Source organism: Canis lupus, chromosome X, assembly GCF_011100685.1.
Source record: "Canis lupus familiaris isolate Mischka breed German Shepherd chromosome X, alternate assembly UU_Cfam_GSD_1.0, whole genome shotgun sequence".
Classification (NCBI taxonomy): Eukaryota; Metazoa; Chordata; class Mammalia; order Carnivora; family Canidae; genus Canis; species Canis lupus.
Window position 1 is genome coordinate 17,514,766 of NC_049260.1, and position 21,728 is coordinate 17,536,493.

General features: G+C 37.1%; 1 protein-coding gene and 1 long non-coding RNA gene across 8 annotated transcripts in view; one reads left to right on the plus strand and one right to left on the minus strand.

Moving 5' to 3' along the window:
- The window catches only part of CNKSR2 (connector enhancer of kinase suppressor of Ras 2), a 276,753-nt gene that overhangs the window by 251,522 nt on the left and 3,503 nt on the right, over nucleotides 1–21,728 (plus strand). For 4 of the 5 annotated variants that reach the window (XM_038587046.1, XM_038587047.1, XM_038587048.1 and 1 more), the window contains one exon: nucleotides 19,954–20,150. In XM_038587046.1, the coding sequence (XP_038442974.1) occupies nucleotides 19,954–20,150 (197 nt within the window). Of the gene's footprint in view, nucleotides 1–12,593; nucleotides 13,947–19,953; nucleotides 20,151–21,728 lie in introns of those variants that run through there. The other variant, XM_038587050.1, reaches the window with a different exon arrangement.
- LOC119868391 overlaps nucleotides 1–21,728 on the minus strand; it is a 64,849-nt gene that overhangs the window by 41,905 nt on the left and 1,216 nt on the right. The window contains exons 1-3 of one of the 3 annotated variants that reach the window (XR_005386180.1): nucleotides 15,156–15,353; nucleotides 11,997–12,189; nucleotides 11,147–11,189 (exon numbers count right to left, since the gene is read on the minus strand). This is a non-coding gene — a long non-coding RNA (uncharacterized LOC119868391). Of the gene's footprint in view, nucleotides 1–11,146; nucleotides 11,190–11,996; nucleotides 12,190–15,155; nucleotides 15,354–21,728 lie in introns of those variants that run through there. The other 2 variants (XR_005386182.1, XR_005386181.1) reach the window with 2 other exon arrangements.

The following is a 21,728-nucleotide window of genomic DNA, read 5'->3' on the forward strand; positions in this document are numbered from 1 at the left end:
AGCATCATTAACTGATCAGTCTTTGAATAAAATAATTTTAAAGATGATATCAAGGACACTGAATGGAATGACTGAATACCATGTATTTGTCCTTTACTTTCACTGGTGTCTCTGGAAAACTCTTTTTTCCTTCCTGTGAACTATACCTGTCTGTTGAATGAAAGACATTTTAGTGATTTATCTTTTCTATAAAGGTATGCTACATAGTCTGGACTTGAAATACAATCTGCGAAGCCAGGCATGCCCATAAATCTGAATCTTTCATTCTTTTCCCATGTAGAAAGAGAAGATGTTTTCCCACATGGAAAAAACACTAAAATAGAATTGCCTTCCCTGAGGGAAAGCCAATACATCTGTAGTATGGTGCATTTTGTTTAAATCTCGTATGTTTATTGAACAGCAATCTATCCAAATAACACCTAACTTTTTTTTAAAATGAGTGCTAACTACTAGCTAATGTCCTTGCGTAATGTAACTCATTTCATCCTTACAACAATCCTAAGAAGTAAATACTGACTGTCCTCATCTTCTAGAAGAGGAAACAGTTTAAAGAACATGTGTGATCCAGGACTCCCAGCTAGTGAGCAGCAGAGCTGAGATTCAGGCTAAGACATCCTGATGGCAAAGTGAATGCTCTCAACCACTTACTGCCACCCCCCAGATATATCACTTTAATTCAGGTTGAAATTTAGCAAAATGTTTACTTTTTCTGTAGACCTATATAAAAGAAACTAAAATTTTTAGGTTTTATTACAGCAGATCAAGATCACCATTAATATGCTCCATCAAGTGAAGCGAAAACTCATGCATCACTTTACCTTTTATTACTAAAAATTGTAATTTGTGTAGTTTCCAATTTTAACTTAACACTATCCAAAAATCATGTACCATGACATCTGTCAACAGTGAAACAATTCCACCCCATGAGTCAAAACTCTTTCTTCATATTTTAAAGCTTGGCAGGATTCCTTTCACAGCTCTTTGTGCCAAGGTAATATTGGGATATTAGAAAAAAATAACTACTTGCAAAGAATTAAGTCTTGAGACCAATTTGAAAAGTATCTCATGTGGCACCCCAAGTTTATTGCAGTTTTTCCTTTCAGGTTCTTCTTTATCCATCTTCATTGAAACAATCTAAATATTTCTGCCCCCCTTTTTTTAATCAGCTAAAGGATCTTTTTTATTTATTTATTTTTTAGTCTTTTGGTGGAGGTAGGGAGTGGAAGAAAAGCCACAGATTTAGGAGTACAGTCAGGAGATGCCACTGATCTTCCCAGTTCCTCTTCACAGATGCCAAGTCTGAGGTATTGTAGGTTACTTGGTTTTCTCTCATGATAAAACATTACTTCCCAGGGCACCTGGGTGACTCAGCTTGTTAAGCTTCTGCCTTCTGCTCAGGTCATGGTTTCTGGGTCCTGGGATCCAGCCCCACGTTGGGCTCCCTGCTGATCAGGGAGTCTGCTTCTCCCTCTCCCTCTGCTACTCCCCTTGCTTGGCTCTCTCTATCTCTATCTCAAATCAATACATTTTAAAAATAAAGAATCTTTAAAACATTACTTCCTATCACCTCTTACGAATCCAAAAAGTCAATTCACGTGCCTCGTAAGGAACTATTAACAAACGCAACATTCACACTTTCATCTGTTTCCAACTTCTAATTTCTCACTTGTACTATGCAGTAGGTAGTATGAAAATTCATTACTAAAGTGAACTCTAGTGAAAATCTCACAGTTTCTGCATATTCTTTTAAAATATTGTACGTAGAAGCACTTTACAAAGTGGAAAGCAAAATAGAAATGTGTTGGTATCACACTCCTTGTTATTACCAAGCTAACAAGCTAAATTGATTTGCCTTCAGAATGTTTACACTAAATTGAGGAAAAGTAAAAGTTGTTCAGGGCTATTTCTTAGGGTTTTTTAAAAAGGAATTCTAATTAGATTATATGAGTTTTATAAAAACAATTATTCCTCTGTTAAACTCCTAGGTCCTATTTAAGAAAACCAAATTCAGAACTAGTAAATAAATTACGACTTTGAACCCAGAACTGGCTTTTAATTTAACATTTTAGTAGTTAATTGGTGTGGGTATCCATAACCCACCTTCCTTAGCAGATTGCCATGGCAACTCCTGAGGTATAGTACCAGTACCCTGAAGCTTCAGGCTTTGTCAACGCTAAATACAGAAGCTGCATTTGATTTTAACTTGTCTGTTTCTATGGGGAGCAATGTACCACAGTTCTTTACACTTCCCAGGCTTACTTTTTCATTACCATGGAGACCAGATCTGCCCACACAACCAAGATCTGAAACCATGCCTAGTATGGCTAAAACTAAGGCCTTGGGAACCAAGGCCTTCTATAATTAAAGTGCATTGTTTTGTTAAAGAAGAGTTCCTGCTTCTGCTTTTGAAGTATATTGATTTTCCACAAAGAGAAAACAGGCTTTCTAGTCCTGTGCTAAAGATTTACAATAAAGACAAAGAAAATGTCATCATGACATTTTCCTTGGTCAGGTTATGGTTTTGTGTATATTTATGGTGTATACTCTGCATAGTCAGTTACTACAGAGTAATGTTTCATTTCAAATTATGTGACAGTATTACCTGATAGTTAACACATTTAATGTACTTTATGGTGGTCTTAAAATGCTGCTTTTAATTTTAGTGTGGGATTGTGTAAATTTGTTTCTAAAGCCAGTATTGGTATTTTTTAAATTAGTTCTTCACTTGCTCACAATAAAATCTGTGTGAGAAAAGTTATTCTAGAAATTTGGTAATAACTATACAGGGATTTAACAAGAAAGGATTGTTGTAATTTATCACTATAAATCCAATATAGCACATCCAGATACAGCTGATGAATTATCTATGGAAGATCATACACACTAGTATAACTATATACTAATGTATTCTTGTTTTCAGTTTTTCAATTTTATATTATTGTGGTAGTAACGTGGTCATACACACACACACACACACACACACACACACACGTATCACAAAAAGGGCCAAAGTTCTACAGAGTTTTTGATGCTCATATTTGTTAAGGAGATACTAATTACACCATAGCTGCTGTTGGAGACTCTCTGCTCTACACCTCCCCACCCAGTGGCCCCAGTCAAAACAGATGGTAAAGGAGTCTTTAACTGGAACTTGAGAATCCCAAATTCACCCTTTGATTTGCACATCATTACACATTCCTATCTTTAATTTGATGGGGGTTTTTTAACCCTAGAGAAGGTAGCATGTGTCCTTGTGTTAAGGTAAATACACTAAATAGGAATTTTTTTTAAAGCCTGGCTCCAATGAAATATGTATTGTCCTTAATTTTTTCAGAATATTATGAATAAGCACCATAAAGTTGCTATGAATTAATTAATTAATTTACAAGTAGAAAACAAATTTATTAGTATAATTGGATTTTTTGTTTTGTTCACTAGCAGGAAGTTAGCAATACATTGCTATATTCGAATACAAATTAAGTTGTATGATACAGAGAACCTTCTGACATTTCAAACAGTAGAATTTTGCAAAATGAGCTATCATCCTATTGAAGTCCCTGTGTGATTCTCGTTTTCTGTAATTACACTGATGAGTGTGAAATTCAACATGAGATGCTAAATGTTAAACACAGATATAGCTGGAAACCTTTTGCAGTAGCTATAAAGTCATTTGTATTTGTCCATAAGAACAGTGAGAGTCAGCATATCTCTAACTCTTTAGTAAAACTTTCTTTAAAAGGGCAGTGCCATACAATTTTGTCAGGAGGGGGAGAAATGAAACTCCTATATAATAAGGCATTTTTTAAAAGTAGTCTTCATATGTTCTTAGATTCTGTAGTTTTCCATCCCAAAAGCAAGATGAGTTTTCTGATCCAAAATGTAATAAACAGTAATTTCAAGGCAACTAATATTGAGTTTAAAGACTTATTATTCTACCCTCAGAGTTTTTTGCTAAGATGATTGTGATAATTTGTTTACATCCATGCTGTATTTCTAAGAAACATGATTTTATAGTGATTTTTATCAAAATAATGTTTTTTTCTTATAATGGACACAATACATTTTGAGTACCTAAAAATGTAATAATTTTAATATTATACTATGCAGAAGACATTAACAATGGGAATTTATGAGAATAGTTTATGGTGTAAGTACTATAGATAGAAAAATAAGAGAGAATATGAAAATTATTGATTAAAGTGAGAGATTAGATGTGTAACATATTCAAGGTAAAGAAAAATAGGAATTCTGATAAGTAACTGTTTGGCTCTTATAAACGTCTCTTGAATTTTCTCTTTGATATTTCTTGGCACTTGTTTTGCTGGGAAAGGTATTTTTGGTTGTCCTTATTGCTACAAAATTTAGTTGGCACACGGTGCCCCTAAAGCAGTTCCTCCTTGCCAGTGTTGTTAATGAGGAAATGATCCCAAATATCAGGCTGGTATGCCAAGGAGGTCAGTAACAAAGCAGTGACATTTAGAAGTTAGTGTAGAGGTAAAATCAATATTGCAACTTTTTGTAATATTATAAGCTCATCCAGAAGTAAGCAGAAGTCCACTTCAAGCTTCTACAATCATAAGCAATGTTACATCATGAAAGGAGATAATGTCTTTAATTTTTAACTTAAGAATTACTTTTTCTTACTCTACTCCCAAATACATACACACACACACACACACACACACACACACACACACACACACCTACACATGCTTTGATGTACTCTTGTCAAAAAGGATTTACTATTTTACTCACTTTTGAAGATCAATACCTCTTTTTTTTCCTCACTTAGTCTCAAGTGGATATTGTGATACTGGAGCTGATACTGAATGATACTTTTTAAAAAGTAATTCCACCGATGTCAAGATGGCAGTACTTTGAGGATAGTATATGAGTTTAATACAAGAATAAGAGTAGGGCGGACTCTATAAAGCACAAGCTCACAAAGATCTTCGTTACTGCTAATTTGAAAAATATATATGTCTTCATTTATTCTAATCAAATTTTCAAGAATTAGGTTGTGCCATTGATTGTCTAGTTACTAAAGAAACAGGCAATAGTACAATTTGCAGAGGATAAAAATTTATCAATTACAGTTCATTTTTGCTAATCAGCAACTTGGAAGAGGATATACAGCAAAGTCTCTTGTTTACTTTGAGTAGATTCTGATGGATTGAACATACTAAATGTATCTTTACAACCCCCATTCCCCAAGTACAGATACCCTTGCCTGTTATTCCACCAAAATGTCTGATTTGGAGCATTCAAGTCAAGAGTGACAGGCAAATCAAATAGCTTGGGTCATGGAAGTATAATCAGTGTTCTGAAGACATTTTTACCACCCAGTCACATAAGCAGTTCACGTCTAGATAAGATTGGAACTGCTTCTTAATGCTTATGAGGTAGCAAAGAGAATGTCATAAAAGGGTTAGAAGTACCATAGAAGAACCCACTGAAAGAAAGAAACAAGAAACCAATTGAGATGTATCTAGTCCCAGTTTGCCTTTTTATTTTGGCAGACCAGATATAGTAACAAATGAAATGTTGTGTCAATATCATTTACCTGTTCACCCCATTGGAAGTTCTCGTCAGTGAGTTATTTCATACCAATTATCATCCAGAGTGAATATGATTTAATTATACCCTTTTACTATAACTATATAAGGTTGTGGTAGAGGTTGAAAATTCTCATAAATTAGGGTGCCTGGCTGGCTCAATCAGAAGAACATGCAACTCTTGACCTCCAGGTTGTGAGATCAAGCCCCATGTTGGGTATGGGGATTACTTAAATGAACTTTAAAAAACAAAAAACAAAAAAATCTCATAAATTAAAAATATGCATAGAGGTACCTACGTGGCTCTGTTGGTTGAGCATCAGACTTTTGGTTTCAGCTCAGGTCATGAGATCGTGGGTCGAGATCTCAGGGTCGTTGGATTGAGCCCTTATCAAGTTCTGTACTTAGCATGGAGTCTGCTTAAGATTCTCTCTCCCTCGCCCTCTGCCCCTCCTGCTCGTGTCCTTTCTCTCTAAAATAAATAAATAAATCTCTAAAAATATTTGCATTATGCATCTCTAAAGTGCTTGGTATAAAAAAATCTATTTCTTATAGTGGGTTCATGCCTCAGACTTCAACTACGTTACCTCTGGAGCTATTTTGTCTGGAAATGAAAATTTTAGAGACTATTCTAAAATAAGTAATCATTAATCATAAGACGGTGCAACAGTGACGCCTGAGTGGCTCAGCTGGTTGAGCATCTACCTTCAGCTCAGGTCATGATCCTAGGGTCCTGGGATGAAGCCCTGCTTCAGGCTTCCTGATTAACAGGAGGCCTGCTTCTCCCTCTCCCTTTGCCCCTTCCTGTGCTTCATGCTCTCTTTCTCTCTTTCTCTCAAAATAAATAGTAATAAGTAAAATCTTTTTTTAAAAAAGTATAGGTTGCAACAGCAGCCCATTCTGCCAGTAAGCTGCCATCCACCCACATTGCTGAAAGAAAAATTTGCCAGGAATGGTTGACTTTTTATTAAGGTGTCTCATTGGAATTTAATGTGATTTTTAATAATAATCTCAAAATAATCTTATCTATGAACTATTGGAAAATATGGATGAATTAGCATGGAATGGTTTAAGAGTGATATCTAAATGTTTTATACGGTAGAAAAGAAACTTTTCCTCTACCTTATTGGGTCTTCTGCCTGGGGGCTGCATATTAAACTGACTAATGACAGATTAACAGAAGAAAATGTATGTAAATTTTATCTTCTGTCAGCATTTTAATTTTATCTGCACAGAGGCCTTCAAAGAATAGAAGTGGTTAGACCTGGAAGCTTATATACCATTTTAACAAAGGGCAATGAGTTGTAGAGAAATGACAAGATAAAGGAAAGGGGTTTGGGCTTCTAGGACCATAAATTGTGGAAAAGTAAATATATGAGAGAAAGTAATGCAAGATAAGGGTTATTTTAGTAAGGTTTGTTTGTGCAAACCCATATTAATGTCAATTTTCTGTCTTCAATGATAAGGGTGTTCTCCTGCCATTGAAGAGGAGAGGAAGAACACCTTCATAAAGAAAAGTTTATGTCCTGCTTTTAGCCAGATCAGGAAACAGCCAAAGGTCTTTCTATGTTTGCTGCTTCTTAATTACCTTCAGCTCAAAATAATTCTTGTGCCCAAGTGGCATATTTTGGGGTGGCATATTATGATCCCCTTCAGTTTTAAAGTCTATTGTAAGCATCACAACTCAGCACATACATATATACATTTGTTTTAACTATCTTCTTTTAAATGTGCCCTTTCAAATGTTTTTATTTTCTATGTATTCCAAATGAATTTAATCAATTAAAATTAATACGTCTATACATAATTAATGTAATCATATATTATGATTACATATAATATACATTAGGATAATTGTATATAGTCCTATAATTGAGTCTAAATATGTATATATATATTTGTATTTAATAAAGTAGAGCTTAATTTTATTGGTAATCCTTAACTATAAAATTTTAAGACAGAAATGGAGAAAGGGTTGTACAACTATGCCATGAACTCTCAAATTAGACTACCATCTTTGCATATCCCTAACATCTGATATAGTATATACACCCATACCTATTAAATCCTCATTGAACAATGCATTGTATAAAAATGAATTCCTCCCATTTTCTTTCTTTTTTTTTTTTTTTTTTTTGGAGGAGTAGCAGAGGGAGTGGGAGAGAGAGAATCTTAAGCAGGTTCCACGCCCAGCATAGAACCTGATTCAGGGCTAGATCTCATGACGTTGAGATCATGACCTGAGCCAAAATCAAGAGTCAGACACTAAACCGACTGAGCCATCCTGGAGCCCCCCCAACCTCCCATTTTCTTTCTTTTTTTTAAGATTTATTTATTTATTTATTTATTTATGAGAGACAGAGAGAGAGGCAGAGAGACAGATAGAGGGAGAAGCAGGCTCTATGCAGGGAGCTCAACGTGGGATTCGATCCCGGGTCTCCAGGATCAGGCCCTGGGCTGAAGGTGGCCCTAAACCACTGAGCCACCCAGGCCGCCCCCATTTTCTATTTTAAAATCTGACTGGTGATATTTAGGATGACAATAGAATGTAGCCAAATTCCAGAATGCATTTTTCTGAAATATCTATAGACACTTCATTGAAAATAAACTGGTGGTAAATTGAATTAACATATCAAGTACTTCTGTGACTATTAAATCTAAAAGACCTCTTCAACTGTTGCTAATATATATTACATTTATTTTTTAAAAAAGATCTTATTTATCCATTCATGAGAGACACAGAGAGAGAGGCAGAGGGAGAAGTAGGCTCCATGCAGGGACCCTGACATGGGACTCCATCCTGAGTCTCCAGGATCACGCGCTAGGCTAGAGGCGTCGCTAAACCCCTGAGCCACCCGGGCTGCCCTATATGTTACATTTAAAGGGTACTTTGGATGGCCTTTATTTCGGATAGTGATTTATAATGCAAGTAGAACAAGCCAGAATGGGTGGTATACTCGTAATAACTAATTAAGTCCTAAATGCACTCCAGTGTCAGAGTATAGCAATAGGTACATTAAGATGAGATACTACTTTCATAAGGAAATACTCTATCTCTTGTGAATTACACACATAGAATAGAACTGTGATTTGGCAATTTAGAAGAACATTCTAATTATCCGGAAACAGTATTTCCTTATCTGTTTTGCCTGTGGCTAAGTTTATCAAATATTTTATTTTACATGGAATTGCTAATTAAAGAATGAGAACAAATTATGTTATCTTTTACTATTTATCACTCTATTTAAAAAAGAATACTTTGTCATGAAAATTTTCCTTCTCATTCATAAAGTAAAAATAACAACTTTTCCAGTTCCTTCCCCCTATGGGATTAAATAAAAAATAGGCAAACAGTATTTTTTTTTACATCTGATAACCTGTCTTTTTTAATTTAAACTTTTACAAGAAAATAGGCCCTCAAAACTAAAGCCACAATTAACAAATCTCTGTCTGAACATTCTGAACCAAGGTATCAACGCACTCTTTCATACTGAAACTAGACAATTATCACCAATTATCAGTTAGATATTCCTGTTTTTCAAAAAGAAAAACCTAAATCTGAATACATATTTAAAAGGTGAGGCTCCGGATAATAATGTTAAACAAGTTTGTTTTGTTTTGTTGTTTTTGAAGCACACAAAAGGGTTCTCCTCTCCCGGAACTGTACAATGTACCTTGGATATCTTCTCTTGGTGACCTTTGTTTATCTGCAAGCAGCTTAAGACCAGTAATCAGTGGCCTTGCCCTTAAATTTGCCCTCAATTTCACTGATAATGGAGTAGATAGAACTAAATTTTCTTTTAGAACTTAGAAGTAAGGAATCTCTGTAAGTGCTCTCCCAGCTTAAGCACCTCTTATTTCCATTTTCGTATGTTTTATTCTCTTCCATTCATTAAGGAAAAGATTTTTGTCACCTATTTTGAATTCAAACTTAATCATTCTCTTGCAGATGTTTGCGCCTATGTCCTTACCCTATAATCTAATTCTCAGGCATTTGATTGAAGGATCATCAGCTACTCCCAGGAGGCACACTATTAGAAGGCTGATTACATTTCTGAAATTTATGTCTCTAGAATCTCTATTTCTCATTATTTGCATGATCCTTACTGGGGAGATTTTAAAATTTATAAAACAAAAAAGGGAAAGAAACATCCTCCTCAACAATTGCTACAAAACACAGTTTGTGAAGAACTTGTATAGGAAGTGGATCCAGACTGGAGTATGTTATCTTATACATGACTCAACATGGCATTACCTCTGGGTTCACCTTTCAGATCTCAAGGGGTTTAGTAATAGGGAAACGGGATCTATTTCTTTTTATCCAGCTGGGTTGGTGGCCTCACAACTAGAGGTTTCAGTGATGAGTGGAAATTCAATAAATTATTTGTTAAGTAATATATCAAACATTACTGATTTTCTTGAGGCAGCACAGTATGTTATTGTTGTTTCAAAATGTAATTGGTTAAAAGCTTGCTAAACAGTCAAGTTTATTTTAATAGTAGGATGCTGGGAAGATTTCTATAGTTAGGATACTGGCCAAAAGAAAGCAAAATCACCAAGGGCCATATAATTTAAGGTGTGTGTTCTTTTTAAGGAATATGTAATTTCCACCTGTTCTTTTTTTTTAAAAAAAAATAGTCTCACTAAAATAAATTAGTTTTAACTGGTTTGGATATTGTGACTCTTGGGGGATAAATGAAGTTGTCAGCTGCAAAGAAGAGAAGTAGAAATAGGGAGTGAGAGAAAGAAAGGCCAGTGCAAATACAAAGGGAATGAAAAAAAGAGGGTGTTGAGAACCGGAAGGGTACTTGAAGGAGTTCAAGAGACCGATAAGTATGAGAGTCCCAGAAGTCCAAGGTAGGCTTTCATGGAACAGTATCATTTACGAAGTGGGTGGCTTTGTGTTTTAGAGATTTCCTGTCGATTAGCCACATACTACTCCATCATATCTGCCCCGCCTGCCTGCCACTGCTGTTCATTGTTGAGATTCAGAATGCATGGGCAGACAGTTAATTCAGTGGGCTTGAGCCTGGAAGTATTTCTATAGTCATTCTATCTGCCTCAAAAATAAAGAGGACCTATTTAACACTATAGAAAAATAAAGATTTAAAGAATCTATTCAAGCAGTTTACCAAGGCCTCCTTTATCTTGCTGTATTCTCTGTAGACCGAGATGTTTGCATCTGTTTCCTTGGCAAAAATCTTGAAATTGTTTGTGCTGTGACATGTAGTGTTGTACTTGTAGAACTTGTGACTTACATGCTTGTATATGCAGTACGAACTGCCACCAGCCAGAGCAGCCCTACCCATGGAATAGCCCCCTCCCGATGGGTCTGGCTTCATGCAGGAGGTCACAGGCTCCTGACATCCATGCCCAGAGATTCGGATTCCATAGATGAGAGGTAGGGCCAGAAATCTGTGTTTAACAAGCAAACCTCCACCCCTAAGATTTGCTAGCCAGTGGCCTGACCACTGCTAGATGAATAAACACCTCTCCCTGAGGATCAGCTTCTCTTCTACTAATCCATGTGGACTGGAAGCTAGTGGAAGCCATCCTCCCCCCACCATCCAGCACTCGGGCAAGATGCTCACCTGAGAAGGGGTTTGCAGTCTCTCCGGGTGTAATCCAGCAGTCCTATAGAAACAATATCATAAATGTCATTAAATGTGACTTAATTTGAGCTGTTAGTCAGATTTAGTATGGGTTAGATGCTCTAGAAATTCAGCCCCTCATGAAACATTGTTTCTGAGGGGAAGAGAGGAATTACAACTTACAAACTGTTTGAATTGGATAGACAAATTAGGAACAGTTTAAATTTAGAAACGACCTTGTGTCCAAGGTAGATTGCCTCTGATTTTGCTGTCTGAAACTCCTTGACCTTATGAAGTTAAGTGGTAGGAGCCAGAGCTCGCATTCTGGTACTGTAATTTCCTAAAATGCCATATTGGCTTTTATTTCATTTGACCTACCTATGCTTACTGAGTTCCAAGTCCCTTTTCTGCAAAAGAAGGATATGCTGTGAGAAATAAAAAATAGTTCTGCTGATTTCTGAACTGCGCTGCATCCTGTTATCTAGATACTGTGCTGTGAGCAACATGCACCCTTCCATTTTCTGAGGGAGGTGGTAATGAACAACACGCTTTATCTGTTCCCTCTCCCACTTCATTGCTGCTTGATCTAACTCAAAAAAGGATGCTACAGGATGTTGGAGATAAAAATCTGCCTCGGGCTAGAAAGAAAAAGATACTGCTGATTTGTGCCTGATAACAATATTTGGATGCCCCAAAACCCAAAATAAAATGAACCAAAAGAGGCTACAGTTTCTTTTATCCCGATTGTTCCTTGTCTCCCAGGTCATTCAGAAATCTCAGTCTCTTGCTGTTTCTTAGTTCCTTCCCACGTGGCTTAGGCTCAGGGGTAAAGTCATTTCATCACATTTACCCTGTAAGGGCTTTTCATTTCTCTCCACTTGGTACTGGTCAGCATGCGGCCTCCTTGCCGGAGCCACATGAGCTGTGCTCTTCCGTGTCGCTCATGAACACATGGCAGCATATGTATCAGGGCGCTTAGGTGGAAGGCAGGCCGGGAAATTTTTCCTCATGCTTCTTGTTGGCTGAATTTGAGGAAGGATCTCCTATAGAAATGCAGTTTAATTTTCTTGAAAGACTGATCATTTTACAAGTGTATGGAGCACACTTTCACCATAAACTTCTCTGAGTAGAGTTATAGACGTGCACATACAAGTACAGAAGCGGGAAAAGATGTATCCGCGCTGTGTGTTATTTTGTATACGTGAGATTGGCATTTCCAAATAACCAAGCATAAAACAAAAACTGTCCCGTTTATGGCCGAGTAGACTTGCATGCCAACAGAGAGACATGATGGTATTAAAACCATATGCAATTCTAGCCAGTTTTTTTCTCTTTTCTCTTCATGGGTATTGCATGATGGTATTTCTAATACAGATACTAATGTGCTTTGGAAATAATGGCACTCGCAGGTCTTTCATCATATTGTATCACTGCTTTATCATATTAGGCTAATACACTGCGAGAGTTGGTAGAACCTCTCCATGCCAAATCGGATCCACTTCTGTTGGCACTCAACCCATTGGACTCACAGATTGATAAGCTAATGTTTAGAGAATTTAGATCGGAGAGAGTCGGCACGGCGCAGACTCAGCATCAACCTCTTGCAAGCAACTAAACTGGCCTCGTCCTTGCTGTTTATAACAGAAAACTGACTTTTAAAAAGCTTAGATCATCAAGTGTTTTGGATTGGGGGCCTCCCTAAAGGGATGTTAAGAGGGGCAGGCCACTCTTGAGAAGAATGCAAGCTTCCTACACTGGGACTTGCTTCCTACACTGGGAGCATAAGATCAAAGCCCATCAAGATGGAGCACAGTGACAGAAAACTGCGGTTCTGTGGGAGAACAGAAGGGGAAGGGCACTGCTGGGTAGGGGCTGTGTGTGGTGACACTTCGGTTGTGTTCCCCTGACACCAGGAAAGGAGAGGGATCAGCTCCGATAACTAGAAAACCCTGGCTATTTAATGGACTCTTTGGTGGCCTCTCTAAGGCAAAGCAGAGGAAGCAAAGTCTGTGTATTAAGTGTATTTTGCATTTTTAAAACTTGACGTGCTGTATTGTACTAAACTAAGTGTAATCTTTTAAGGCAAGGTATACCCAACCTGCTCTGAAATTTACTCTGTTGATTCTATTACCAAGTGTATTCAGGTGCAACACAGAGACTGCTTTCGGTGACACTAATGAAGAAAAATCCTCATGCCAGGCTTTATTAGATTCCTCAGCTAAAATCCTAACTTTCTCCTTATTTCTTGGCACTTGTATACAAATGGTGTTGCCTCATAGGACAGGCATGAGCTATTCTTTTTCTGTAAAATTTTCCGAAACTATAGGCTGTGGTTCTCACTTTTGAAAAAGTATTTTGTCTGGATGTCTTTCAAACTAGCTTCAGATATTATTTAATACTATGTAACTGGGTCCCCTGTGGCTCAATATTGCTTATTTTCCTTCTGTAGTGGATGTGAACTTTCCTTAATTTAGTTGGATGAAGACACTCTGTAATAATTTCAATGCTAATCAATGGATATTCATACTGTGCAATGAACAAAGAATTTAACATTGTATTTGGAAATGTTCTTTCTCCTTCCTGTCGCCGCACTGTGTGGTACTGCCTAATGTGAATACCTGTAAAAATATAAATTCCTTAAAAATAAAAATATGACCAGTTGGTATCAAATCTTTTTAGATAGCTAAATAATTTGCAAAGTATGCTTGATAGTAAATATCTTTCCAAAGAGAAGTAATCTCTGCTTCTTTCTCACAAATGGAATTTGTGTTGTGAATAAAAATCACATTGATCTGCCTTACATTTGCCTCTGTGCTCTAACCATTTTACTGTGTTGTTTAAGTATATATAAAAATGATGGTTGTGGTATTTAGAAATCCATCGAAAAGCTTTTTGTTGGCATTCAATATTAGTGGGATTATCTTGGGTCATTCTCTCTGTTTAAGTCATAGTAAAATGTTATGATAAGAAGAATTTTTGTTTTTTCTCATTAAGGCATATGGTGACTCCACAGTAATTTTGGAATACAATCATGTCTTAGCTTTGGTTTTAAACTGTCCTCTTTATGCATTCCTGCCTGAGAGCCAGGTACTTTGACCTCCATGTCTCTGCTAGTTAAATTTTCTAAATTCTATGGGCAAATCTAGAATCTGTCATTTATGTTTGTGATTGACCCTCAAAGAACCTTCCCTGTGGATCAATAAATCAATGCCAAGGACACCAGGACTTTGCCATCTGAACTATCCATCATAAAAACTGCGGCAGTGCCCTGAAAACTCAACCACTGTCTTATTTATGGCATTAAACCACACAATTTGGCAGAAATTACATGCTTAGAGAATGAAGCATAGAATAAACTTCAGTTCTGTCTCTCTTTAGTCACATCTTTTTGGAAGTAAGCTTTTCTGTTGTGCAGAAGGGATTGACTGACACTACTATGGGCTATACTTAATTTCAATAAAGCACAAGGTCATTCTTAACATGGATGGACTTCCCATGTTCTTCTCTAAAAAGGATTCACTCAAGCTGTTCTGTTAAAGGAAAGGGTTTTTTTCTTACTTGAAATCATTTTTTCTTCATCATTTTGCTTAAAAGATGGAAATTACTTCTAATTATGAAAAGGGTGGTTGAGTACAGAGCAACAAGTAAAAGCCAGCTTTTAAAATCTTCTGCTTTTTTTTCTGCTATAACAAACTGCCCTCCCTCCAGTTTTACAATGCTAGGCATAGCTATTGACTTATATAAAAGCATGAATTAAGAGATCTAATATTTAATTGTAAGACAATTCAAATTACAGGGTAGACTCCTGAATACATAATCATCTTTAGCATAAAACCTAGAAACATTAAACCTGTCTACATTGAACCCATTAAAAGTTTAATTGTCACCTTACACATAAATAAGTTGTTTATCATGGCGCGTGCTAGTAAATTAGTATTCACAGAAAATATTCCCGTATCTCAATGCAAATGTTAATTGCCCTTCATGACAAGAATAGTGCTCCACATACGTGACACCCTCAGCCTGGAAGCCTCAGAACCCTCTGCCGCTGCACAAGAGCAAATGCCTCTCACATCTGACCGGTGACTAATGCTACTATGTCCAGCCTTCTCTCCCACTTGTGACTTCGCTTTTCCCAGCCTTATGTGCTCATGACCCAGCTGTGTTGTGGAAGGAACAACTATTTCCATGAGGACATCATTGTCCAATTTTAAGAGAGCACAGTTCCCTTCCAAAACATGTACCAGAAATGATTATCTGCTGTTGGCTTGGCTCTTCAAGAGCCCAGTTGGTATATGCACCTCGTTTTGTTCTGTTTTCATTTTCTCCTCTCCTTCAGCATTGTCATTGCAGGGGCAGGGAAACGGGGAGGACACCAGGATGAAATTTTAGGTCTCCAAGTTTGTATTCTGCTCTCCTTGACGTTCACCAAAGAAATCCTGAACAAAATGACACAATAAACTGTCTTAAAACCTACACAGTCATGTGATAAGGAGCCCTCTCTGGAGTAGTTCACATATAAAGGAGAGAAACCCATCCCTCACTTTAAACGTTGGGTGCAAAAGGCATGGTGCCTGGTAGGAGACTGGGAAGGGCAAATGAGAGGGAGGTGTATTCTGCTCAGGGAAAGTCACAGTTAGGGTCTCCGTACATACGGTACATATGGGACCATTAAGGTACAGGAGGAAAAAACATTGGAATTCCTCCTCAGGTTTTATAACTCGTCCTTTCAAATTTATTTTCTGTGTCTGCTTTATAACATGCATATCTATTAATATAGAGTAATACGTGTATGTACGTTATTAACAATAGAAGTGTTTTAACTGGTAAAGATGCACAATCAAAAAAGTTTGGAAACCACTGAGCCTGAATGTAGAGAAACACGTCAACCAAAGACCTTTTAGTATCTGAGAGATGCATGATCATCTGCTAATAAGCCATTGGCAAGGAAGTTTCAACTAATTGCATATTATTTTGCATTAGCTAATGTTTTTCTTTGAGCTTTTCTTTATCACCACCTGGGAGTCACATGCAACCTGAAACAACCGGACAGTGAATTGTTGTGATACCACATTCCTAGAGTCACCATATTTCATAGTGTAGTTAGAGTATAAATGAGACAAGAGAGGGTCTTCTTTCATCCCTGCCAAGTAGGACACAGCCAGAAATGACCTGCTCCCCTGACACAGAATACAAGTTAATCCATCAGTAACTTCATTGTGATCCTCAAATCTATCAGCCAATGAAATTTTGTATCGGAAAGAGAACTTTGTATGTTCGCTTTGTTTTAATAAAATTGGGAGAGTAAGTCATCTGACACAGGACTAATTTATACATTGTAAATAAACCTCAGTAAAATTTGGGAGGGAATTTATTCCTGCACAGACCCCCCAGTTCCTGAGTAAATTGGATACAAATTAAAATTTCATTGTAGCAGCAATACATATCCTCATTAGGAATTGCAGAAGGTTCCTAAGAAGGTTCCTATGTACAGCCAGTGGTTCACATGTGGTCTTCTACACTTTGCCAACTTTCAGAAAACATTCCTTCAAATTGCAAAAGAGCTGGCGTCCTGCCAGTGCTCCAAATGGCTGAACTGCTATACTGAAGGAAAGTCAATTGGGAAGCAGAACTCAGCAACTGCTTGCTTCATCTTCCAAAGCAAGCCTCTTCTAGAAGAAGAAAAGCCAAAGTCTAAAAACAAAAAAAAAAACAAAAAACAAACAAACAAAACCAGAAGAGAAGTGAGGAGAAGAAGAAGAGGGCAAAAAAGAGAAGAAAATAACGGTGCTTTCATATTTTTAGTTGCAACAGTAGCCCCAGTTGACTTAATTGGTATTCATCTGAGAAAAAAAATCAAGGAAACCAATTGAAAATTATAAAAGAAAATAAAGGTCTGTTTTTGTCTTGAATGTTGAGTTCTGTGTTGTTTTGCCTGTTGAGCACAGTGAATCAGATTTATAATGTGACTTTGCTTCTCACCCCCGTCCTTTGAAAATAAAAGGACTCTTTGTCTAGTCTTAAAATGTTAAGTAATTGGTGGCATTTTGTGGTAGCCTGGCATCTCAATCCCTCATCCTTTTTCATCCCACTACTGTGTCTTGTGGTGTTGCGTATGTGTATGATGTGTATGGACTGGGGGGAGGAGAGCCTTACTTATCTCTAATAGGAGCTGCACTATTCCATTAATATACTTGGAAATGTTTCTGTGTTCTGTTTCATTGTGATTCCTTGTTCACATGTGCTGACCAGAGATAAATCTATACTGAATTCTTCTTAACAACTGTCAAACCAGATACTTAGCAGAATTATGTTGTCCTTTAATGGCAAGGGGGGGGGGGGACTTTCCATTTGTATTTATTTAATAACTGTGTGTGTGTGTCACTTTTTAATATTGAATCTTTACTTGTCCTTCTTAAAGTAGGACCACATTGAAATTTTACAAAAAGCCAGTCCCCTGGCCCAGTATTCCACAAACTTTAAGAACTGGGGAGAAAGAAAACTGGGTAAGAATGGTCTTGAACAAAATATATACTCCCTACAGTAGTAGATAATATGGAAGGTTATCTTAAAATCAAAATTAACTATATAAAATATAAAAATACTTCCGCCTCCCTTAAATCCTAAACCTGAATTCTGAGTTCCTTTCTTTCTTCACAGTCTTTCAAGAGCTGAACTAATCCATTAGGGCCACCTGATACATTAACTGCTGTAATTCACATCAGTTAGGCCTCCCAGCCTCCCTCCCCCGACCCCAACTCTCTGAAATTACACCTGGCTTTAGATGCAGTCTTGCCCTAAGGCACAAAGAATGATGACTACCAAATAATTCCTTGGGGTCCTTTCTTGGCCTATGATTTATGAAATGGAATTATGCTGTTCAAATGTATCCTTGTTTTTACATCTCCCATGTAGTTACTCTGAATGGCCTTACGATTTGGGGCCTGATTTTGTGCCTTCCCGGCTCCAAACCATTGCCAGTCATAATTCACTATCTTATTTCGATCTTGCTCTTAACCCGCAAAGCAATTCCTCCTTTTCACAGCCCTCCATCCCCCAAAATCCTCTAGGTGTTGCAGACGTCCAAGAATGAGCCAACAGAGAATTAAAAAGCTGTTGTTTAAAAGGGATTTTGGTATTTTTATAGTTCTAACTTAGGCATATGATTAGGAAGTTAAAAACTCGTTAGAGAGGAATTAATGATAGCATGTGCTGATGATAACAAGGAACTTTCTAATGGAAGGACTCAATAACCATTCGGACCATTAGTTACTAACCTCCACAGCAGCGCCAAAAATTGAATGTGAACTGACATGAAGCTACTATTTTACTGCTAAAGGTGATCCTTTCAAGTTCAGGTGCTGTGTTTATGGGCTTTGGGAGCAGTTTAGGTACACTCTCAAACATTTTTTTAGAATGCTGCTTTTTAAGGAATTCTCACAGATTCATCAACTCCTGCTGTTAAATACGGTTCAAATGACCACAGACAAAATCGGCAGTATAGAATTCTTGTTAAAATCATGGATTCTGGAGCCAGACTGCCCAGCTGCAATTCTGGCTCTGCCACTTACACTTACTAAGTATGTCCTTGAGCAAGGTGCTTCCCTGCTATAAAATGAAAATCAAATAGATCTATTCTCAGCATTGTGAGAATTAAAAGAGACCATGAATGTTAATCATTTACCCTTCTGCCTGGCACATATAAATGTTAACTACTGTTATTATCGATTAGCAACTCGGGAGTCTTTTTTTTTTAAACTATGTCAGCAAGCCTAAAATATTCACATGGACCATGGTGGAATGAACAACATTCCATATTTACTCCTTGAGCCAATATAATTAGTATTCCTCAAATAGTACTCTTTGGCTCTCTATTAAAGGAAACGTGACCTAACCCTAATCCTATCCACCACTCAAAGCAAAATCCAAGTTTATCTTTGTTTATAATTATTGAGAAAGACATGATACCAGGATTCAGGCAATTAAAGAACAAGATTGGAGTTTGATTTATTCAAATAGATCTAAGGTCCTTTCCTGAACTAGACTCCGATTTTTTCTCTCAAAAATATTGGATTATTTCCTTCATCTTACAAATGCTTACAAATAGATCTATTTACAAATAGATCTTACAAATGCTAAGTAGCTTCTCCTAGTATGTGCCAGGTTTTTCCTTACATTTGCATGTAAACATTCTCATATTTCACCTTAATTAAAGCATTATTATTCATGATAATTTATGGTCATTTACTAGATTTACAATGTGGCAGGCACTACTATGGCAGTCACATGAAACCTAATAATCCTCTATGGTGCATTATTGGAAGATTTTTATAATCAAATATAACTCCAGTGAATGCCATTCCATCTTATGCAGTCTGGAAAAATGTAAAAATCAGTTCATTCAGTATTGCTAAACCAGGAGAGCTCTATTAATCAGCACTTCTATGCTTCTCAGTATAATGATAAGGGATATTCATTAATGTGTTAAAATATTAAAGTACGTGCAGGATTGTTTCTGTGTTGTGTACCTTTTGTACTCTATCTTTGAACTTAATGGACTCAAGATATGTACGGTGATTTGCTGTTAAGAGAATATTGTTAATCAAACATCGTATTATCTGACCATTCTAAAAATCTTACCCAATATAACTAGCAGCTGTGGGGATTTTTTAATGTAATAATGTGTTTTCCCAATCATTCATTATCCTGTTTTTCAGATGGTTTGGATTTTTTTTAGTAGATTTTTGGAGTGCCCATTAACTGTCCATTACACTGGATTCATTTCTCTCTTTTTTTGAACATTGCAGGTGAAAGTAGGGAAGAAAAGTTAGGAGATTCATTGCAAGATTTATACAGGGCATTGGAGCAAGCCAGTCTGTCACCGCTGGGAGAACATCGTATTTCAACTAAGATGGAATACAAGCTATCCTTTATAAAGAGATGTAATGACCCTGTGATGAATGACAAACTACACAGGCTGAGAATTCTCAAAAGCACTTTAAAGGTAAGATATGAAATAGAAGGAGAAATTCCTTAGAGATTCATTCTTGAGCCCGGTGAATTACCAGATAGTCTAAATGAAAAAATACAAAATGGAGAGGGGGTGGGGGTGGGTAGGTAGAGGGGAAGAAGCAAGCTCAGCTGTTCTGTAGCGTTGTAAGTACATTGGTTAAGAGGAAATCACCTTAACTTTTCGTTATCATATCAAAGCATTGGCTAAATGCTAAGTGACTTAGTTCTAGGAGAAAACCGGACGTAATTAAATTTTTTATTTCAAAAATGTGGGACTGGTGTTATTCCTTTGTCTTTCATTTTCCTAAGATAAATATGCCATGTTATTGGCATATTAATATTGTTATTAATATAGTTATTAAAAGAACACAGCATGCATGCAGAATGCAATAGTGGGCACTAAAAGGCTTTGAGATCTTTCGTGAATATCTCCTGCAGCACATTTGGAGTGAAGCCACAGTGATTCATGTTCCATATACAAATTTTATAATTGTTCTGTTTACGCTATCAGTTCCCAACTCACATGTTTCTTTCTTTTTCTACACTTCCATAAGTGTTTACATTATCTGTAGTCTCCTTATTATGCCACCTCCAGATTGAGGAGGAGGTGGTGAAGAGAGGGGAACAGAGAGGCAGGAGGTTGAAGAGGGAGGCAGGAAACAGAGCCCCCTCACCGTGTGTGTATGAGGGGAGAGGGCCAGCTGTACAAATTCTCCCCAAGTGGGCCTTCCAACCTTGAAAAGTCATAAACACAAAAGAACTACCATACAGAGTATGTGGCGCAGGAATTTCAGGAAACAAAAGGTCAAAGGGCTCCTTTGGGAAATATTTCAGATCCATGGAGTGCTGCTGAGGTTTGGTGATTTTGAAGCATTGATGAGTACCAAATAGATAAACAAAATAGAAAATGCCTGATTATAAAAAGTTTCCAGTAGCAAGCAGGCAGGTTTTCAGAGTCAGTTAGCTTGTAGTTGGTATTCCTGCGAGCACTATTGCAAATCTGTGGGGCAACTTAATGGCCTTTTGGTAACTAAGGCAAGAATTTGAAAGAGCTATAATAGCAATAAGAATAATTCTGCTAGGGGTGCCTGGGGGGCTCAGTCAACTAAATATCCGACTCTTGATTTTGGCTCTGGTCATGATCTCAGGGTCCTGACATGGAGCCCCACATCTAGCTCTACACTCAGCCCGGAGTTTGCCTATTCCTCTCCCTCTGCTCCCCCCACTCTCATGATCCCTCTCTTAAATAAATAAATAAATAAATAAATAAATAAATAAATAAATAAATAAAATGTTTATTTCTTTAGATTCTGCTAAATCTAAATCTTTATTTAGAATGATTCTGCTGACCAGCCCTATTCCAAAGATAACCTCACCTTCCCACCTTACAGAGCCCCCCCACCCCATTCAGATCCAAACTGTCTGCTTGTAAAAACAGACAGGCATTTGGATGCTGGTCAGGCTCACATATTTTGAAGATCTGCTTCTGTCTTGTTCTCTCAGCCCCTCAGCCCTGTCTTTAATGCTCCAGATCCCCAAAAGCATTTACTTCCAGTAGCAAAGAATTTGA